The sequence below is a fragment of the Schistocerca americana genome, chromosome X, assembly GCF_021461395.2.
Source record: "Schistocerca americana isolate TAMUIC-IGC-003095 chromosome X, iqSchAmer2.1, whole genome shotgun sequence".
Taxonomy (NCBI): Eukaryota; Metazoa; Arthropoda; class Insecta; order Orthoptera; family Acrididae; genus Schistocerca; species Schistocerca americana.
Window position 1 is genome coordinate 846,704,195 of NC_060130.1, and position 16,714 is coordinate 846,720,908.

The window sequence follows — 16,714 nt, forward strand, 5'->3', positions numbered from 1 at the left end:
AGTATTCTCAGTGTTATTCATACGACCCAATGACTGGACGAAGATGGCGAACCGGATGTATGTTGAAACTGGGTTGGGTGAACACGTCAGGTATGCCGCGAATTAATGCATGTAAACGTTTTACCGCAGGCAAATCCTAACGCGTGGACGGGCTTTCGTTATTGAACGCCTCCAGAGCTCATATGTAGCACATCTGTCGCTACATAGAGAGTTGTGTGTTTCTGTGCATGAAGTGCTTTGGAATTGGTTCCATTTTCCCGTGCCCGTGCTTGCGATACCGGCAAGTAAAGCACAGAGAGGAAAGGGCGCAGGTTTTGTTCGATTAGGGTAATACCCATTATAATATTTCGCAAGCTATGGCAGGAGACGCCAAAGTAGAAGAAGGCCAGTTAAAAGGTCTGTCGAAGTATTTCAATTCAACTACGAATACCGGGAGGGCAAATGTGAGTAACATTTGTTTTGAAGGTTATTTCTAATTCTCAGTAATATTATCTGGGTAGGTGCGCTCCATCACGATATTTGTGATTCTCTGTAACGATGTTAATTTATTGCCCATTTGAAAAGCTAAAAAGAGTTTGTAGATAATAGCACACATTAAAACGTTAAAAACATTGCGCAGTAGTTCATAGCAGTTAATGGTATACGTACTTCTAGTAAGATTTGCTAGCAGTTTCAGGAGGACATTTTTAAGAATTTAAATTTTTTTGCCAAGTCGAATTTGTTCAGTTATATTTCGCCGTAGCTGCCTATGTAGGTTTGGTATGTTAATTCATGGGTAGAACATAAGCAAGTGATAAGTATGCTGTAGCATGAGTGATGTATTGTGATAAACAGTTAAAGTTTTTGGTTGAAAATTAGTTCAGAGACTCAAGTATAGAATTTGCAGTAGCTGTATATTAGAAGTTAAGAGACACTCATGTCCTATACCAGATCACTGCCTTTTCCCATGCACTACAAATTTCGTCACCCAAGTGTGCCTCAAGGACAAAATCAGAACTTCAGTAGGGGAGAGTGGTGAGACTTGATCCCTTTTTTACATTTTATTTTTTAAAGCGGTAGGTATAAACATCAGAAAAGAACTAAAATGTGTAATAAGTAGTCAGTTTTTTAACTCTTTCTGTCCCTATTTTTATTTCAATCCTTCGCCATTTACTATCATCATCAAAAATTAAAAACTAAAGCCATGCAGAATGGATAAAGTCTCACCATATGTGGGGACACTTGATCCCTTTTACGGGGAGACTTGATCCACCACTTTGTGGTAAATAAAACAATTTATTCATTATTCAAACCAAATTTTATTTTGTCTATAAGATTTATAAGAGGAATTGAGGTTTACTAACAAAAGAAATTCACATAACTTTAGAAAACAAATTCATTCATGATCTCTAGAGGCATTGCTTGAAGTGCAATCTGTAGCCTACAAAACATGAGATCATAAAAGTCACTAAGTTATCAAACATATATTTTAAATAGTTGAAATTACTGTCAAAAAGTAGAATTAGCATGTTTAGTGTATCCAAGATCATATGAGATAAAGCAGTCATACAAAGATAAAACAAGTATACCTATTGAGAAAGTCAATAACGGTTGCCTCTGTTTGAAGTATTTAACATGATGAAATTATAGACAAACATACAAATTATTGAATATTAAAGCCCTCAAATTTGACACTGTTAAAAATGAAACTGCTAACTCTGTCATTCTTTGAAGAAAATGCTGGAGATGGAATGATTCGTACAATTTGGTTCCTTTTAATGTCACATATGTCTTAAGTTCCTGGCCACTTGAACCGTTGGCCCTCTATCTTTCTCGCACATTTCAGAGTGAAATTCTCTTCGTCAGGAACATTGACAATCTCTCCCACATAATGTTTTTCAGATTTCTTTGTTTGGAAGGTAGCAATTATCCATTTTCCAGTGCCTGGTTCGTCATTCAAAATTTCATCAGAATCACTGTTACTCAAACTCTCCCAAGTCATTATCAAACTCACATGGAGACAGTTCTTCACTTTCAGAAGTTTCTACTTTTGTCTTATTCGTTTGTTTCTTGTTTTCAAAGTTCAGCCTCTTAGGTCTTCCCACAGGTTTCAATCTTCGTGCATTTCTTGCTCTGAGTTCTTCCTCAAGTTTATCTTTTACCGGAGTGTGTGTTAGGATTGTGGTACATGCTCGTTTCCTTCCTCGTCAAGTTGTAGTGTGAGCTGCTGCCTTAGGTTGTGGTCTGATATCTTCAAAGGATCTGTATCCAATAGGGCTAGGTCTAATTCCGGAAGATGGTGTCGATACTGAAACACTTTTGGCGAATCAGACTTCCACTGATTGTAAGTGGTCTGTTGTATATGCAGACAAAAATTCATCATCTGTAAATATATCAGAGTTAAATGGCCATATGCCTGAAACCCGAAAACCACTAATCACATTGCTGGGTGTAAAAGCTTTAGGGAAAGCTCTACCAAAAATCTCGGAGATATCATAGATAGTTTTCCCTGGATGTGTTGCCAGCCGGAGTGGCCGTGCGGTTCTAGGCGCTACAGTCTGGAACCACGTGACTGCTACGGTCGCAGGTTCGAATCCTGCCTCGGGCATAGATGTGTGTGATGTCTGTAGGTTAGTTAGGTTTAAGTAGTTCTAAGTTCTAGGGGACTGATGACCACAGCAGTTAAGTCCCATAGTGCTCAGAGCCATTTGAACCTGGAAGTGCTGTCATCCAGTCTCCTGCAGCAGAACTGTAATATGCCTTCAGTGGACCATACACTGACCTATCAAGGGGCTACATTTTATGGGATGTATGGGGAGGAATTGTCAAAAGAGTAAATCCATTTTCTTTTGCAAAATGTAAGGATTCCAAACTAATATGACTATCATGATTGCCCATGATAAGTGTTTTGTGTAGAGCACTGCATTTTACATATTTATGAAAATGTTTTAAAAACAAAAAATTATCAGCTGTCATCCAACCGCTGGAATGAGTGGAACCACTGGTTCCAGGAGGAGCTCCATGCAGCATCGTATCCTGTCAGTTTCACATGTGGAAAGATCATGAAAGGCCTCTTACAGCATTTATTTCACAACATGCTGTCACAAGTTCACCTCTCTCGGCAGAAGTCACTTTTCCTACCTGTTTCTCTCCTCTTACAGCCACTATTTTTCCTGGTTTGTGGACTGTATGTAGTAAGACCCATTTCGTCTATGTTACAAATAGATTCTGGTCCAAGAACTTCCCTAGTGATAATCTGGAAAAGATTATCAAAAAATTGTCTAACATTGTGTTTATTAAAGCTGCTTCCTCTGCTTATACTGGTTTCTTCTGGTGTACGAAGAGAGAGTTCAGGATGCCTTCTCATGAAACCTCTGAACCAGTCATTTCCAGCTTTGCCCTCTTTCTTCCAATTTTCAGGAATTTTCTTTTTATTTTCAGAAGAAAATTGATATCCAAATGCGCACACACACTTTTTGCACTCAGGCCATGGTGTAATTTGCTTGCTGTTTTAAAGTATTCACATAAAGAATTTTCCTCCTCAGTTGAAAACACCTTAGACTTGTTGTATGTAGAAGAATAAGAAATGTCAGTATCTTGACTTAACTGCTACCTAACAATGTTTTAAGGTCATTAGTGGGACTTGAAATTCCACTGATGCTCCTCGTAAACTTTTTCCCCCAAGGCATGCCATTACTGCAAGTTCCATACTTCTGGAGACAATTTTTTTCCTAGCTTTGACTCCCTCTTTCCTTTTATATGTAAGACCCATAGTTATGCAATATAAAACAAAATTATGATACTTTTTGTTTTAATTTATTAGACCTAAGTTTCATTTTCACCCATATTGTATAATTCAATGCATTATATTACAATAAAATGTCTATATATCATATCATTTTATCATTTGTTGGGTGTTGTATGTTTTACAATAATGTGATACCAGGAAAACACTCAAATCTTTGGGAAACATTTGAACAAGGACACTTGATCCCTGGATCAAGTCTCATCAAGTTATTGAGGATCAAGTCTCCCCATAAGACACAAGTAAACAAAATTGCTTCTGAATGCTCCCTAACTTACAATTAGCATTTATTTTCAGTTATACTTTATGCCTTAAAGTATGAACTTTTATAGGAAACAGTTACCAGCATTATTTCTTACAAAATTAATATGTCAAAATAATTGGATACACTTACCAAAATAAAAGTTAATTCGGTGAAAAATCTTTCTTTCCCTCTTACTGGACAGCAACAACAGTTACTCACAGATGCAAATTGCAATGGAAAGTGAATGGCAAGAAACACTGATGCCAACAAAAAAATTTAATTCCCCAAAATGGCCAAAGTACTGGGAGGAACAGGGCTCCCCACTGATGGTCTCACCAGCCTCATGGTCTCCTCCACTTCCCTTCCATATTTTTAGTTGATGCCCGCTTAACTCGTAACTTATTTCCACTCATTCTTTCTTCATAATTTTCCATAATTTACTGAGGAATGAAAAGCTAGAAATTTTTCGTGTTCACTGCCAGTAAATCATGCCTTGCACACAGATTTTTGGAGCAACGGGATTTTCACTTTTGAATGAATCTTCAGGTGTTTCACCATATTAAATTTTACATACCATTATTGTCTTAAGGAGTGGTGGTCAATTTTGGGTTGGATGACCTTTGCAAATTGTTACCTAATGTCTACTGCTGCTATATGAAACATGTGATGGAGGGTGTGTGTCTTGATAACATTTGCACCATAGCTCTTGCATGGCTAACTGCCGTAGTTTTACTTAAACTAGATAGTGTTCAGATAATTTTTGTTCAGAATTTTAATGCAGTTGGACAAACTTTAAGCTGGAAAATACAGCCAATTTCCAGCTCTTTCATGGGAGAATATCTTGTCTGCATTGTTTCTTCTGTGTGCAGCCTTAAGCACAATATAGGAAGCTTACGGTGGATTTGTCTTCAGCTTAGGTTCAATTCTAAAAATTTCTTAAATTTACATACCATGTACCCAATTGTAATTGTAACATTTATTTTCTTAACGGATACAAAGTAATGTTCATTTGAAAGATTTGTACAGTATCATTTAAGATGTATAATAGGGAAAGGTAAGTTTTTACACAGAGAAATTTGTGGAGACACATTTAGTTTACTTTATAAGATTAAATTGTTAAATTTAAATTAGTCTTAGTGTTGCACATGGTAGAAGGAATAAAGTTACTGTGTGTGACTGTTAAACAGCAAGTCATAGAAATGTAGACTTCATTCAGATCCTTCACAACATAAATTCATTCCCTTCACGGGTAAGTTAAACTATTGTGATGAGAAGATGTGTACTCAAAAGAGTGAGCTAAGATTATCCTCGGAATACTTGGCTTTGTATTTTCTTCTCTGTATAGAGTTAAAGATTAAACTGCACTTACAGTGTGTGTGGCTTTTCTATTGCATGCTGCTGTTAGTCCATTGTGTTGATCATAGCCATTTGGTGATAGTATATGATGCCCAGTGAGAATCATTCAGTTCAACCATATTTATTTCCTGAATGTGTTTAGATTTCTGGGGGAATTAAATTTTACCTGGAAAAATTGAGGAAATGCTAGGAATTCTGTGTTTTTTAAGTCAGCATTGGAATCTAATTTTATTGCGTTTCATAAATAACAAGTCTTAAAATACTTAATAGTTCAGTGTGTTAATTACATAAATATTATTGTATATAAATTATTGCTGCTTAAAAGCTGCAGCCAAGGGGAAACAAAAGTTATTATTTATTGAGGATTCCCCCCACCCCAATAGATTTTTTTGTGGAATGTATGAATCAGATAATTTTAGTGCAACACATGTCCATAGTGAAGTCTTCAGATTTCCTAATTTAAACTGCACAATTAATAGGGTAACCATTAGTGGAAATGGACAAATACCAAACCTTGCAACCTTACAGGTTTCAAAGGCATGTTTGTTCCATGCTTCATCTCTTTAAAAGAGGTGTCAGTTTATGGAGCTTATGAACTAAATACATTTCCAGTAGCATCCACTTCAAGAACAGGTTCTAAACTGCAGCAAACCATTGCCATAAGTTTCTGTATAAACCAACTCAGAAGTAACAGCAAAATAAGCATCTGCTGGATTGCTTCAGTTGAGAGTAGGGGGGGGGGGGGGGGAGATCATTCCTACAGAGCTCTGCAATGTTTTCAAGAATGAGATTGGAGCTTTTCATTGCCCATGAAAGGGTTAAAAGGCTTTCCATCCTGTGCCATTTTTTATTATTTTAAAATGTTATCCATTGGACAGGACTTGCAGCTACTGCAGTACTTAACACATTTTTTAGATAGAATTGATGCAGATATTTCCGGTGATTGTTCCATTGACAGGTTATTCATTTTCATCCTTGGCCTGCAAAAATTTTATTATTTTTGTGCTCTGTGAACACTATTGATGAAATTTTGTATTGAAATATGAGGATTGTACGAGAAAAGATTGCCCAAATTTATTTTACAGTTAATATATTTTACGTACTTCAAATTCAAGTTTTTCATTCACATGTGTGAGGTTTCAAAAAAATTCATACAGATGGCAAAGCAGTAGTGATCCATTAAAATGTTGATGCAAGAAACTTGGTACAAGCAACATGATGTAATTGAATTCTTGGTTGCAGAAAAGCACAGCCTGGTGAACATCCAGAATTGTTTCTGTTCAGTGTGTGGTAGGTGATAGGGGTGCTATTGTGCAGTGGGTAAAGAGGTTTACAGTATCAGGAAGCACGTAAACTAAGCTCCACAATCGGCCAAGTTTGTGATATTGTCTCACAGCCGCTGCTCGAAGCTATGGTGAATTGCGTGAATGCCATTATTTGTGCAGACTGTTGCATTACTCAGCAGTCAGTGAGCATTTGAAGTCCATGTGCAATGATTGAAACTCTTGGGTATTCAAAGATGTGCCCCAGATGTGGTCTGTTCTGTGAATTGGTGGAACTTGATTCAGAGAAAAGCCTTACATCGGAACCTTGAGACCAGTGGAGAGGCCTTTACAGGTGAAAAAACCTGTATGCATCACCTTTAGCAAGCAACAAAAAGGCAGTCATTAGAGTGGCACCATCCACAATAACCAAAAACAAAGAAATACAAGGCAGCTCCCTCTGATGAGTCATGACAGCTGTCTTTTGGGATATTGACATTCTCATTAAAGTGCTGCCCAAAGGGTCAGCCAAGAAGTCAGTGGCATATGTAAAGATTCTAAACAAACTCAAGAACTGTTTACAGATCGAAAAGAATATTTGAAATGTTTATGGTTGCTGCGATATTACCTTTCAGTGCATATCTTCAGTTTTGTTAATGTGGAAGAAAAAAAAATCATGGTTGTGGTGACAGCCTGGTCTGAAGCTTAGACCATTCAAAAATCTGCCACTAGTATTGCATTATAGTTGCCATGTTTATGGCGTTTGTCGCATGTTGTCTATGTCACTGGTCAAAGCCGATGACTCTTGTTAAATATTCATCTTTATCCCTATTAACAGTTTTTGTGTGACAAGGGTCCAAATTAAATCTTGTTCCCACACACATCTCGGAACCTGAGACCACATCACAAAATTGCCTCATCGACCCTATAGGTCAAACCTGGCACTCTACTTGATCCATTTATGGATTCTCTAAAGTGTGATTGATTGAGCACAGGGTAAGAGCTTTTTACTAATGGAATAATACATGCTCATCTAAGGTCATAGGAGTTGGAGACTAATTAGAAAAATAGTACACGTAAATTAAATGTCGATTGATTTTTTTTTTTTTTTTTTCTTCAAATTTTAACTCTTGTTCTGAGAAGAAATTGTTGGATGTTATTGGAATGACTCATGTGAGGCATTCTAAACTGATAACTTTTCCTTTTTGTTTTCAGGTAGCAAAGGCTACATATGCTGGTGTTGGTCTTGTTATATTATATTTCATGTTGAAACCAAAGAAGAAGTGATCCAAAGTTTGTGAGGATTAGTACCAAATCTGTAAATAAACTGCAACTTGTGATTTAAGTATTATAAATTCTGAACACAGTACATTGTATAAATGAATACAACATTAAATTTTGTAAGAAATTAATTTTTATTAATCAATGAGATCTGTGGCCAAATCTCATGATATTAATACTGTCAGTAATTTCATTGCATTTATATCATGATGTTATAAATGAATATAAATAACAATAAATACACAGTTGCTTGTTTCTCCATGTAAGAGGCTTTGTTGTTAAAATCTTGCGCCACTGGGCAGGAATCAACAGATTGTACAGTACTTTTGTAAGCAATCCATAAATCTTTGTTGGAAGTGCACACAGTGCCACCCCCTCTCTTCTTTTGAGATTCCTGTAACATTTGACTAAATGTAGTAATCAGGTGTAATAATTATCACAAGAGTGACTGAACTGTGTGTATGAAAATTACCTAAAAAATACCAAAACCAATACTCTATTTAAATGAAGATAATGCACATAAATAAGCTAATGAGATATTCTCTTTAAAACAAAAATGCATCATTGTACTTGCCATTCTATTTATATCACCAATGCAGACCCATGGATTGCTGCTGTTACTTGTAACTGTCCACTTTGAATGATCCTTACTTGAATGGAATTCAACCACTTGTGATTTTCCAGTGTTGCATGTTACAGCTGCAATGTTCTCAACACTGTTGAAGAAAGGATTATTTTAATGGCACAGTAAAATTCTCGTTATAAGTGTAAACTTTCATTTCAACTTACATGAAGTCTGACTGGCACTCCGATGGAAGTTTTCCTTCACCATTTTGCCACGATTCAACAAAGAGGTCAGATTTCAGATTAGGAGCCACCAGGTCTGCATACAAATCTGTAAAGTACGCCCATAGCTCATGGCACAATATGTTGGAGAAATATGTAAAAGAACCACTGCTATTACTCTTCCTTATATTTACCTTCCCCAAAGTGGCGTGATTTTGCAAAAGACCAAAAGGAATCTCCTTTCATGGATGTAAGTGTAGCTATGTGGAACCAAGGTGCAGCTTCTATCCATTTTTTCTGGGATGCAAGTGATAAATTTGGATATACGTCCTTTAAATTAAAAGGTATCTGTGAACTGTAGAGTTCTGGTTCATTGTACAATAGCTGTTCTCCTGCAAGAAATAGAATCAGATAAGGTAATGATAAGGATTTAACATTTGTACAAATTTCAGTACTGCAGTCTGACAAGATTTGGACAATTTAGATTACAAGAAATACTAGGGGTAACGAGGTTCTACAGATTTATATGGGAACTCTCAAGTTTCCCCGTTCAGTGACAAACTGATAAATACTGCAGCAATAATATAGGTCAAGTCGTATGTTACACTGCATGGATAAACTCCCATATATTTTTTGAATGCTCTTTGTTTGTAATTATTGGCAACATCGTGGGGTCATGTTAGAGTCGTAAGATGAAACTTAAGTCAGTAAATACTAATGTACATAGTTTGAAGAACAAAACTTCAGCGTGTAACGAATGTGTTCTTTGGTTAGTTAACTTATCACCTAATTTCTCTATTCAAAAGGCACTATTTCTATCATGTTTTTGAGCAAATTATTATTGTATGAGTTGTGTTAGTATTGCTGTTTATGAATTTCAGAAGACATGCAAATGACTTGTCCATTTGATAGACGATATGTCCTAAACATTTTCGGTGATGGCTGTGGTGCACTCTGTACCGGATGCTTAAAGTAAACATTTGTATTATTAGAGAAACAAAACAAAAAATGAACATCTGGTAACAAACAATATGAAATTTTCTTAAATGGTCCTGGAACTAGATAGAAAATATTTATAACATTGCTTTATTCTGTAAAATGAAACAGGGTTTCACTAAGTTTTGCTTGACAAACATAACATTCTCTCAGAAGAGGGAGAAGTATCATTTTATTGCTAATAGGTGGAATTGGCTTAATCTTTTGAAGTAAAATTCCTTGGGGAGAATTAAGGCTAAATGCAGACAACTTTTTATAGCGAGTAATGAAAGCTCTTCCAAAAAAGTTTCCGGTAATCTTTCATATAGATTTAAGCCATGATTGGAAGTAAGACTGGCACTGCTGAATTGTAGAAATCCAATGACATTCTGTTCACTGCCTAGATCACAATGCTTTAAACTGTGTAACAGAAATAGCAGTCTTGCACGATGCTGCATGTGCAAGTACGCAGGGTTTAAATAATGAAGAATCCTAAGCTCCTCAAAAGATGGAAAAAATTGTACTGACTTTCATACCCACAATATCCAGGGATTTGGCAGCCATACTAATGCAGAAGAAACTCTGCCCATAGTGAAGTCCTGTTGCAGGGTACCCATACATCTGTGATGTGCAAGGAACAGGAGGGAACTTAGGAACACTGTGAACCAGCCAAAATCCACCATCCATATTTGCCACAACAACTCCTTTTGTGTGTCCTAGATCTAAAGATGAAGTACCATTAACTGGCTCATCATTGTATATTAACCACAGAAGACTGCTATTCTGAAAAAGAACAGATTTACAATGTAATATAGTTTAAATTGTTTTGAAGCAGAATGTTGCACAAGGCCCATATTGCACACTTATGGTGATACATGAGCAGCAGAATATAAATAAGTGAAATCATTGAATTGCTATTAAGTGCAAAACATCAGATTGGAGGGGGGGGGGGGGGGGCGGAGCTGGCAGGCACTTGGCATAACACTTTACTTGTTATGAGGATCTAATTTGGGCACAAAGAGTGAAAAATGTTAATACTAGGAAGAGCACAAGAATGTAATTGAATTAGTGTTATATTAAAAGCTGTATATATTAAAGGGAAGCTGTTTAAATTATACCGGAGAATAAACCATAGCTTGATATAAATTCATGCTTTCACTTTTAATAGCTCAGTTATTTTACCCAAAAAAAGTAATATTTAGCATGTTAGTATTTCAATCGAAACACGATTAACAAAATGCTGAATGAAAAGTTCCGAACTGCTGAAATCAGAACAGAAGAAAAATTTATGTGCTAAAATCATAAATGACTGTAATTTAGCTTAATGATCAAACATATTTGAGGGGGAGAGGGGAGGCAGTTGGTCACTTCCTTTTTATGGAAAGCACATGTGTTTTGAATAGAAACCTCTGTATACTTTACTACAACAATTACATCATTTGTGTGCTTTATAGAACAGGTTGGTAAATAACATTGGAAAATAAACATACATTTTTCACACATTACTTCTGTCAGGTGGGTTACAAAGCTTTACATAGATTAAAAAGGCTGACACTTCAGTCACTAGGTATTTTTTTGGTTATAAATGCAAACACCTCTCTAAACTATTTAAGCATAAGTCAAATTTTTCACAATGTACTTTACTGGAAGAGAAAGCATGAACCATTCATTGAAGGGTCTTTCTACTTCCAGATATCTTTACTGACTAGACCACCGATCCATTAGCACCCTGTTCTCATCTGTCACAGAATGCACACAGTGGAAGATCAAAGTACTCTATACATGGTGATTACTGATCTTTCTCAGTCAAAGAGCACCACTCACCATTTAGCAGTGCAACATGTATTATTAAGAAGTATAATGAAGCAGTTTAGTGGGTCACCCCCCCCCCCCCCCCCCCCATTAGGGGATTGTTATAATTAGTCATGGGCATTGTTTGACAATGCTCTGGTTTCTTTCAGTAATATAAATAAAATGCCTCAAGTTTTCTTCTTGATATTCTATATGCAACAATCCCAAATTAGATTTTCGTTTCATAGAGAGGAGTGTGGCCAATGAGGTGCAAGATCACATTACATCACAAGCAGGCCTTGGGAGACAATCATTTTCAGTTGAAGCCCATATTTGGTGGGTTTTATATCATAACACACATCCTATGAATACTGTATATGCTGTTTCAAAGCACCAACACATTAAGGAACTTTTGGAAACACATTATTGATATAATTTGCAGAAATAAAGTTATGGGAAATGTCATTGGTTCGAGAATTTTTGTTTGGTTTTTGTTCAGGTAACTTGCGTGTTCTGAATGTACGCTGTTTCAGGTCGACAGTGAATTGAAGATTTCTCAATCTTTCTTAGTACAATTTGTTACAGTTAAATGTCAGTTAATGATATATCGGCAATTAGTCTCCATATCATAACGTAAGACAATGGTTGTAAGATTCACAAGTTTCCAGTAGTTAGTGGATAGCGGTGGGGAGGTACAAGGCCAAATTTAGTTGATTCACGTCTTGCTAAATCCAAAAACTTGTATTCCCCTTTGCATTTTCAAAATGATTCTGGGACTTTATTTATTTAACAGATGTGTCCTTTAATATTTTTTTATGTACGTATGAGTGCTCTTCTCAGGAGTGAGTTTGCTTGTTTTTGTGAACATTTCAATGAATATGGACCAACAAATTGCAAGAATGCTTTCTATGTCACTGCCCAATTCAGTGTTCATTTATTCATACAAAAAACATTCCAAATAGTGGGGTATCTAACTCTTTTATAAATATTATACATGATTGTGTGCTAAAAATTCTGCTACTGCATTGGAGTGATTTGATAAGAATGACCATAGGGTTTTCACTAAGAAATGGAAAAGGTGAAACAACTTACTTTGAAGACTATCTGCAATAGATGTTTTAATACATGTCCTTACTGACTGAACTTCACTTCTTGTTTTATCATTTAATGGACACTGTAGTTTTTATACGTGTATGCTACAGATAGAACACCACCACAAAAGATGGACAAGAGATGAAGTGTGTTTTTTAATAAAGCTAACACAGCAGTTTTTCATGTGTTCATTTTTTTTAACTATGAAATATGGGAGGTATATACAGCTAACTGATGCTAGTGTGCCGCAGTTGCAAATCGCAATGTAAAGCATGTTCCATGTGACGCATCTGCTCATTTCTAAACATGCACCAACTACAATGGGAACCACACATGGCATGCTTAATGATGGGAAAAGCCCATGTGAGGACAGCATAAAAGAAAATATGAAACTACCATAAAATGGTGGCTATTTGGATGTGATGACATTTGACTGTGTCAGATAATATAAGGGTAAGCTAAATTTCTACATCAGATTTTAAGCAGCAAGCTATTTCCAGAGGTAGATGTAGACGCAGATCAAAACTATATAAATTGTGGAAAGGGATGAAATTAACAACATGGGACCTGGAAAAGTTCAATAAACTGCAGCTCTTTCAGTGTTTCCAACTGAGCAGTAGGCAACAATTAACTGTAACACAGGAAAAGTTCAACCTAGTAGAAATCCTTGGATAAATATATTGACTGACAAAACAAAATATAAAAATGGCACAAGTGATGTAGGCAAAAGGAAATACAGGCATCCAACACAAGGTATAAAACATATGCATGAGAACTATACAAAAGGAAATTTGATGACACTTATTGAAAAGGAAGTAGATGCAAATGAAGTAGGAGGGGTGATACTGCAAGAAGGGTGTCGAAATGAGGTAGCTGGAGTAGATGGCATTCCCTCATAATTGTTGAGACCTTTGCGAGATCATACCATGACAAAACTATTCCAGCTGGTGCAATATGATAAAAGTGAAATACCCTCCAACTTCACGAATAATGTAATAATTCCAGTTCCAAAGAAGGCAGGTGCAAATTTTAACCACCATCAGGGGAAACTAAGTTGTCCCATAACTTGACTTGTGGGGGGGGGGGGGGGGTGTTGGTTTGATAGGACACATCCTAACACCTCAGGGAATTGTCCATTTGGTAATGGAAGTGTGGGAGTAAAAATTGTAAATGGAGACAGACTTCACAACAGTAAGCAGGTTCTAAGGGGTGTAGGTTGTAGTACTTATGCAGAGATGAAGAGGCGTGCACAGAATAGACTAGCATGCAGAGCTGCATCAAGAAAGTCCTCAGACTGAATACCACAAGTCAGTCACTGCTGTATGATGAGATTCTTTGGAAGGGCTTGTCGCTTAAGTGTGTGGATTTCTCTTTCCATATGCAAATAAAGTCTTTAGCATAAAAGTTCGTCCAAGCATACCATCCCCTGCCTCAAAATCCTACTTACAGTACATATTCCAAACAGTAGCAAAATGTTCAGTTTAACAGTGCTAATCTACAAAAGATAGCAATCAAAAAATATGAAAGAAAACACATCCAGTGACCACGATCAGCAAAAAGACAGGGGTGTGATAAAGAAGTGCTTGCACTTCAGAGGGGTCCCAAACAATATTCCACAAGGCATTATCCCAGTGCAAGTTGTATGCTTTAACATATCTTAGGCTTCTGAACAGATTTGTCCACAAAGTTTAACACAAACTTTTAAAGTAATGTTAAGTGCCCAAAATATCCCAGGGTGTGAAGGTATGTGTCTACGCAACTATAGTTCACTAAACTGTAAATAATGCAAAAGTTCAAATTCCACCTTTCCTTAAAAAAACTAAAAAGCAGGAGTAACAAATGTTGCAGAACTCCAAAACTTAGCTTATCATTAAGGTATATTAATTAAAATTAAAAATGGAGTTATTCTTGAAGTATACAAACAAGGTGGTATTGAAACAACTGTGTGTACCCAGAAGTTTACAGCACAACTAAAGGGAGTTTTTTTTAACAGTGAATCAACAGGTAGGAGCCAACTGCAAATTTTATCTGTTACAGAATCCTTGGAAACACTTCAGGTTCAAATGGCTCTGAGCACTATGGGACTTAACTTCTGTGGTCTTCAGTGCCCTAGAACTTAGAACTACTTAAACCTAACCAACCTAAGGACATCACACACATCCATGCCCGAGGCAGGATTCGAACCTGCGACCGTAGCAGTCGCGCGGTTCCGGACTGAGCGCCTTAACCGCGAGACCACCGCGGCCGGCAAAACAATTCAGGAAAGAAGTGGATTAATGTTTTGCTTTAAACTGAGAAGTTGGTCAGTATGGAAGTTTAACGGGACAGAACAACATAAATGAGCTATTACACACATTCAGTTACTAAACAGGAGAGACATTCAAAGGGCAAGGAGTATCTTCCCCATCATTTTATAAGGTCTTTTTGCATTTTGATCAGGTAATTGACCTTGGGAAGAATATTTAAGTAATTGTATCTAAATAAAGTTACTAATCACTGTATTTAAATGCAAGATAGTGATGCCTCAGGTTACTATTATTGATAACACTGAACAGACAAATATAGTTCGAAAGTATGAGAGAATATATGTAGCAAGCTTATGAATAATAAACAATCTTGAGTCAAAATTAATAGTTGGTAACAATTTTGTATGAAATTGTTTAAACGAGTGATTTGCTATGTGCCTATAAATATTTTGTATGAAGTTGCTGAATAAATAGCATTCGTGCAGAAATAGTGTGATGTAGAGTATCTGCGGAGTCTGATGAAGATTATACCAAAGGAATTCTAGTCAAAATAAAATGACTGAGACATTTTAAAATCCCATTAAGGGAAAGGCACATACCTACACTAGATGAGAATGAACAAGACCTGAGTATAAAATAGTTTGCCTTAAACCCACTTTCCTTCCTTTTGTTCTACCACCATCCATAACATAAATACAAGAGTACTCATGAAACATATTCATACTATACATTCATTATCCATAAATATGAGGAAGCTAATCGCATATCATCTTTTGTCAGATATGGCCACTTTTCTAATAAACATCAACAGGCAATCCATGACAAAATAGACGTTGTCTTCATCATTTACACATTCCAAGATGCCACAGAGCAATTCCTTGCACACTAACAGTACAAAAATGTCTGTTACAAAGTATCATCCCATGAATATTTTCAGTAAAAGACAGATGTCAAAGGTTATGTGTCGCCAAGTTATCATGTTTATGACAAAAACCTTCATTCGGTACTGTGTTACCCAGTTGGTAGTTTTCCATTAGAATACTCAAATTTGATTCCAGGTCTAGTTCTGATTACCTGGCTTCTTAATCATTGTACAGCAGGCCTTATTCACACCACCTGCAGTTATTTAATACTAAAACATGAGTAAAATCTTACCCCCTTCCCTAAACAAAAAGGACATCACCCCTCTCATCCTACTACTGAGACGTTTTTACTTCTGTTATATACACTTTTCCTGTGTCAGGCTTTGCTACTAATTGTGATGACCCTGTATACAAAATCTGCTCAAGGGTGCCAGAGGCCACGTTCTCAGGTGGTCAGTCTCTCTCTCAAAACATGCTCTGCCTGGGTCTAATATAAATTGCACTGTAGGTTGGGAAAAATGGAGAAATCGGCCATGGCAGAGCATGCATTGTGAGAGGCCGACAACATGATAAAAAGTCACTGACACAGATATTCTTGCAGTGGAGAGGAGCCTACCTACCATGCCAACTTTTAGAGAGATGGCACAGAAATTCAAAAACACTGTTTCCACAAGAAAGAAGAAAGCCTCGCAGTAAACAAATCCTGGATTTCCTTGGTGCAGTGGAACACTCATTGCAGGTAGCAATGGTAGAATCACAGTGGTCATTATGACTGTGCTTCTACCCTTGCTACCTGCAATGAGTGTTCATTGCACCAAGGGAATCCAGAGAAAAGCCCCCAGACATTGGTGCAATAGGTACATACACTCTCCGACTGCTGGCCAGATTCCAATCCACCACCAGCAATGGAGGGTGTAACCTTGACAATGCCAGCCACTTGTGCTGGCAAAATGCCAAGAAAATCTTTACACAAGTGTTGGCCACAGATCCTGACATGGAAGCCAACAGGCAGTATGTCGAAATAACACAGAAAC

General features: G+C 36.8%; 2 protein-coding genes across 4 annotated transcripts in view; one reads left to right on the forward strand and one right to left on the reverse strand.

Moving 5' to 3' along the window:
* Positions 1–222: 222 nt before the first annotated feature.
* On the forward strand, positions 223–8,380 carry LOC124556354 (ATP synthase membrane subunit K, mitochondrial-like). Its single transcript, XM_047130322.1, has 2 exons — positions 223–443; positions 7,862–8,380. The coding sequence occupies exons 1-2, from the start codon at positions 357–359 to the stop codon at positions 7,931–7,933; spliced, it is 159 nt and encodes a 52-aa protein (XP_046986278.1). The 5' UTR covers positions 223–356; the 3' UTR covers positions 7,934–8,380.
* The window catches only part of LOC124554733 (plancitoxin-1), a 31,199-nt gene continuing 22,543 nt past the window's right edge, over positions 8,059–16,714 (reverse strand). For all 3 annotated transcript variants that reach the window (XM_047128382.1, XM_047128380.1, XM_047128381.1), the window contains exons 3-7: positions 10,225–10,471; positions 8,908–9,105; positions 8,717–8,822; positions 8,502–8,643; positions 8,059–8,321 (exon numbers count right to left, since the gene is read on the reverse strand). In XM_047128382.1, coding sequence (XP_046984338.1) covers positions 8,127–8,321; positions 8,502–8,643; positions 8,717–8,822; positions 8,908–9,105; positions 10,225–10,471 — 888 coding nt within the window. In that variant the 3' untranslated portion in view covers positions 8,059–8,126. The remainder of the gene's footprint in view (positions 8,322–8,501; positions 8,644–8,716; positions 8,823–8,907; positions 9,106–10,224; positions 10,472–16,714) is intronic.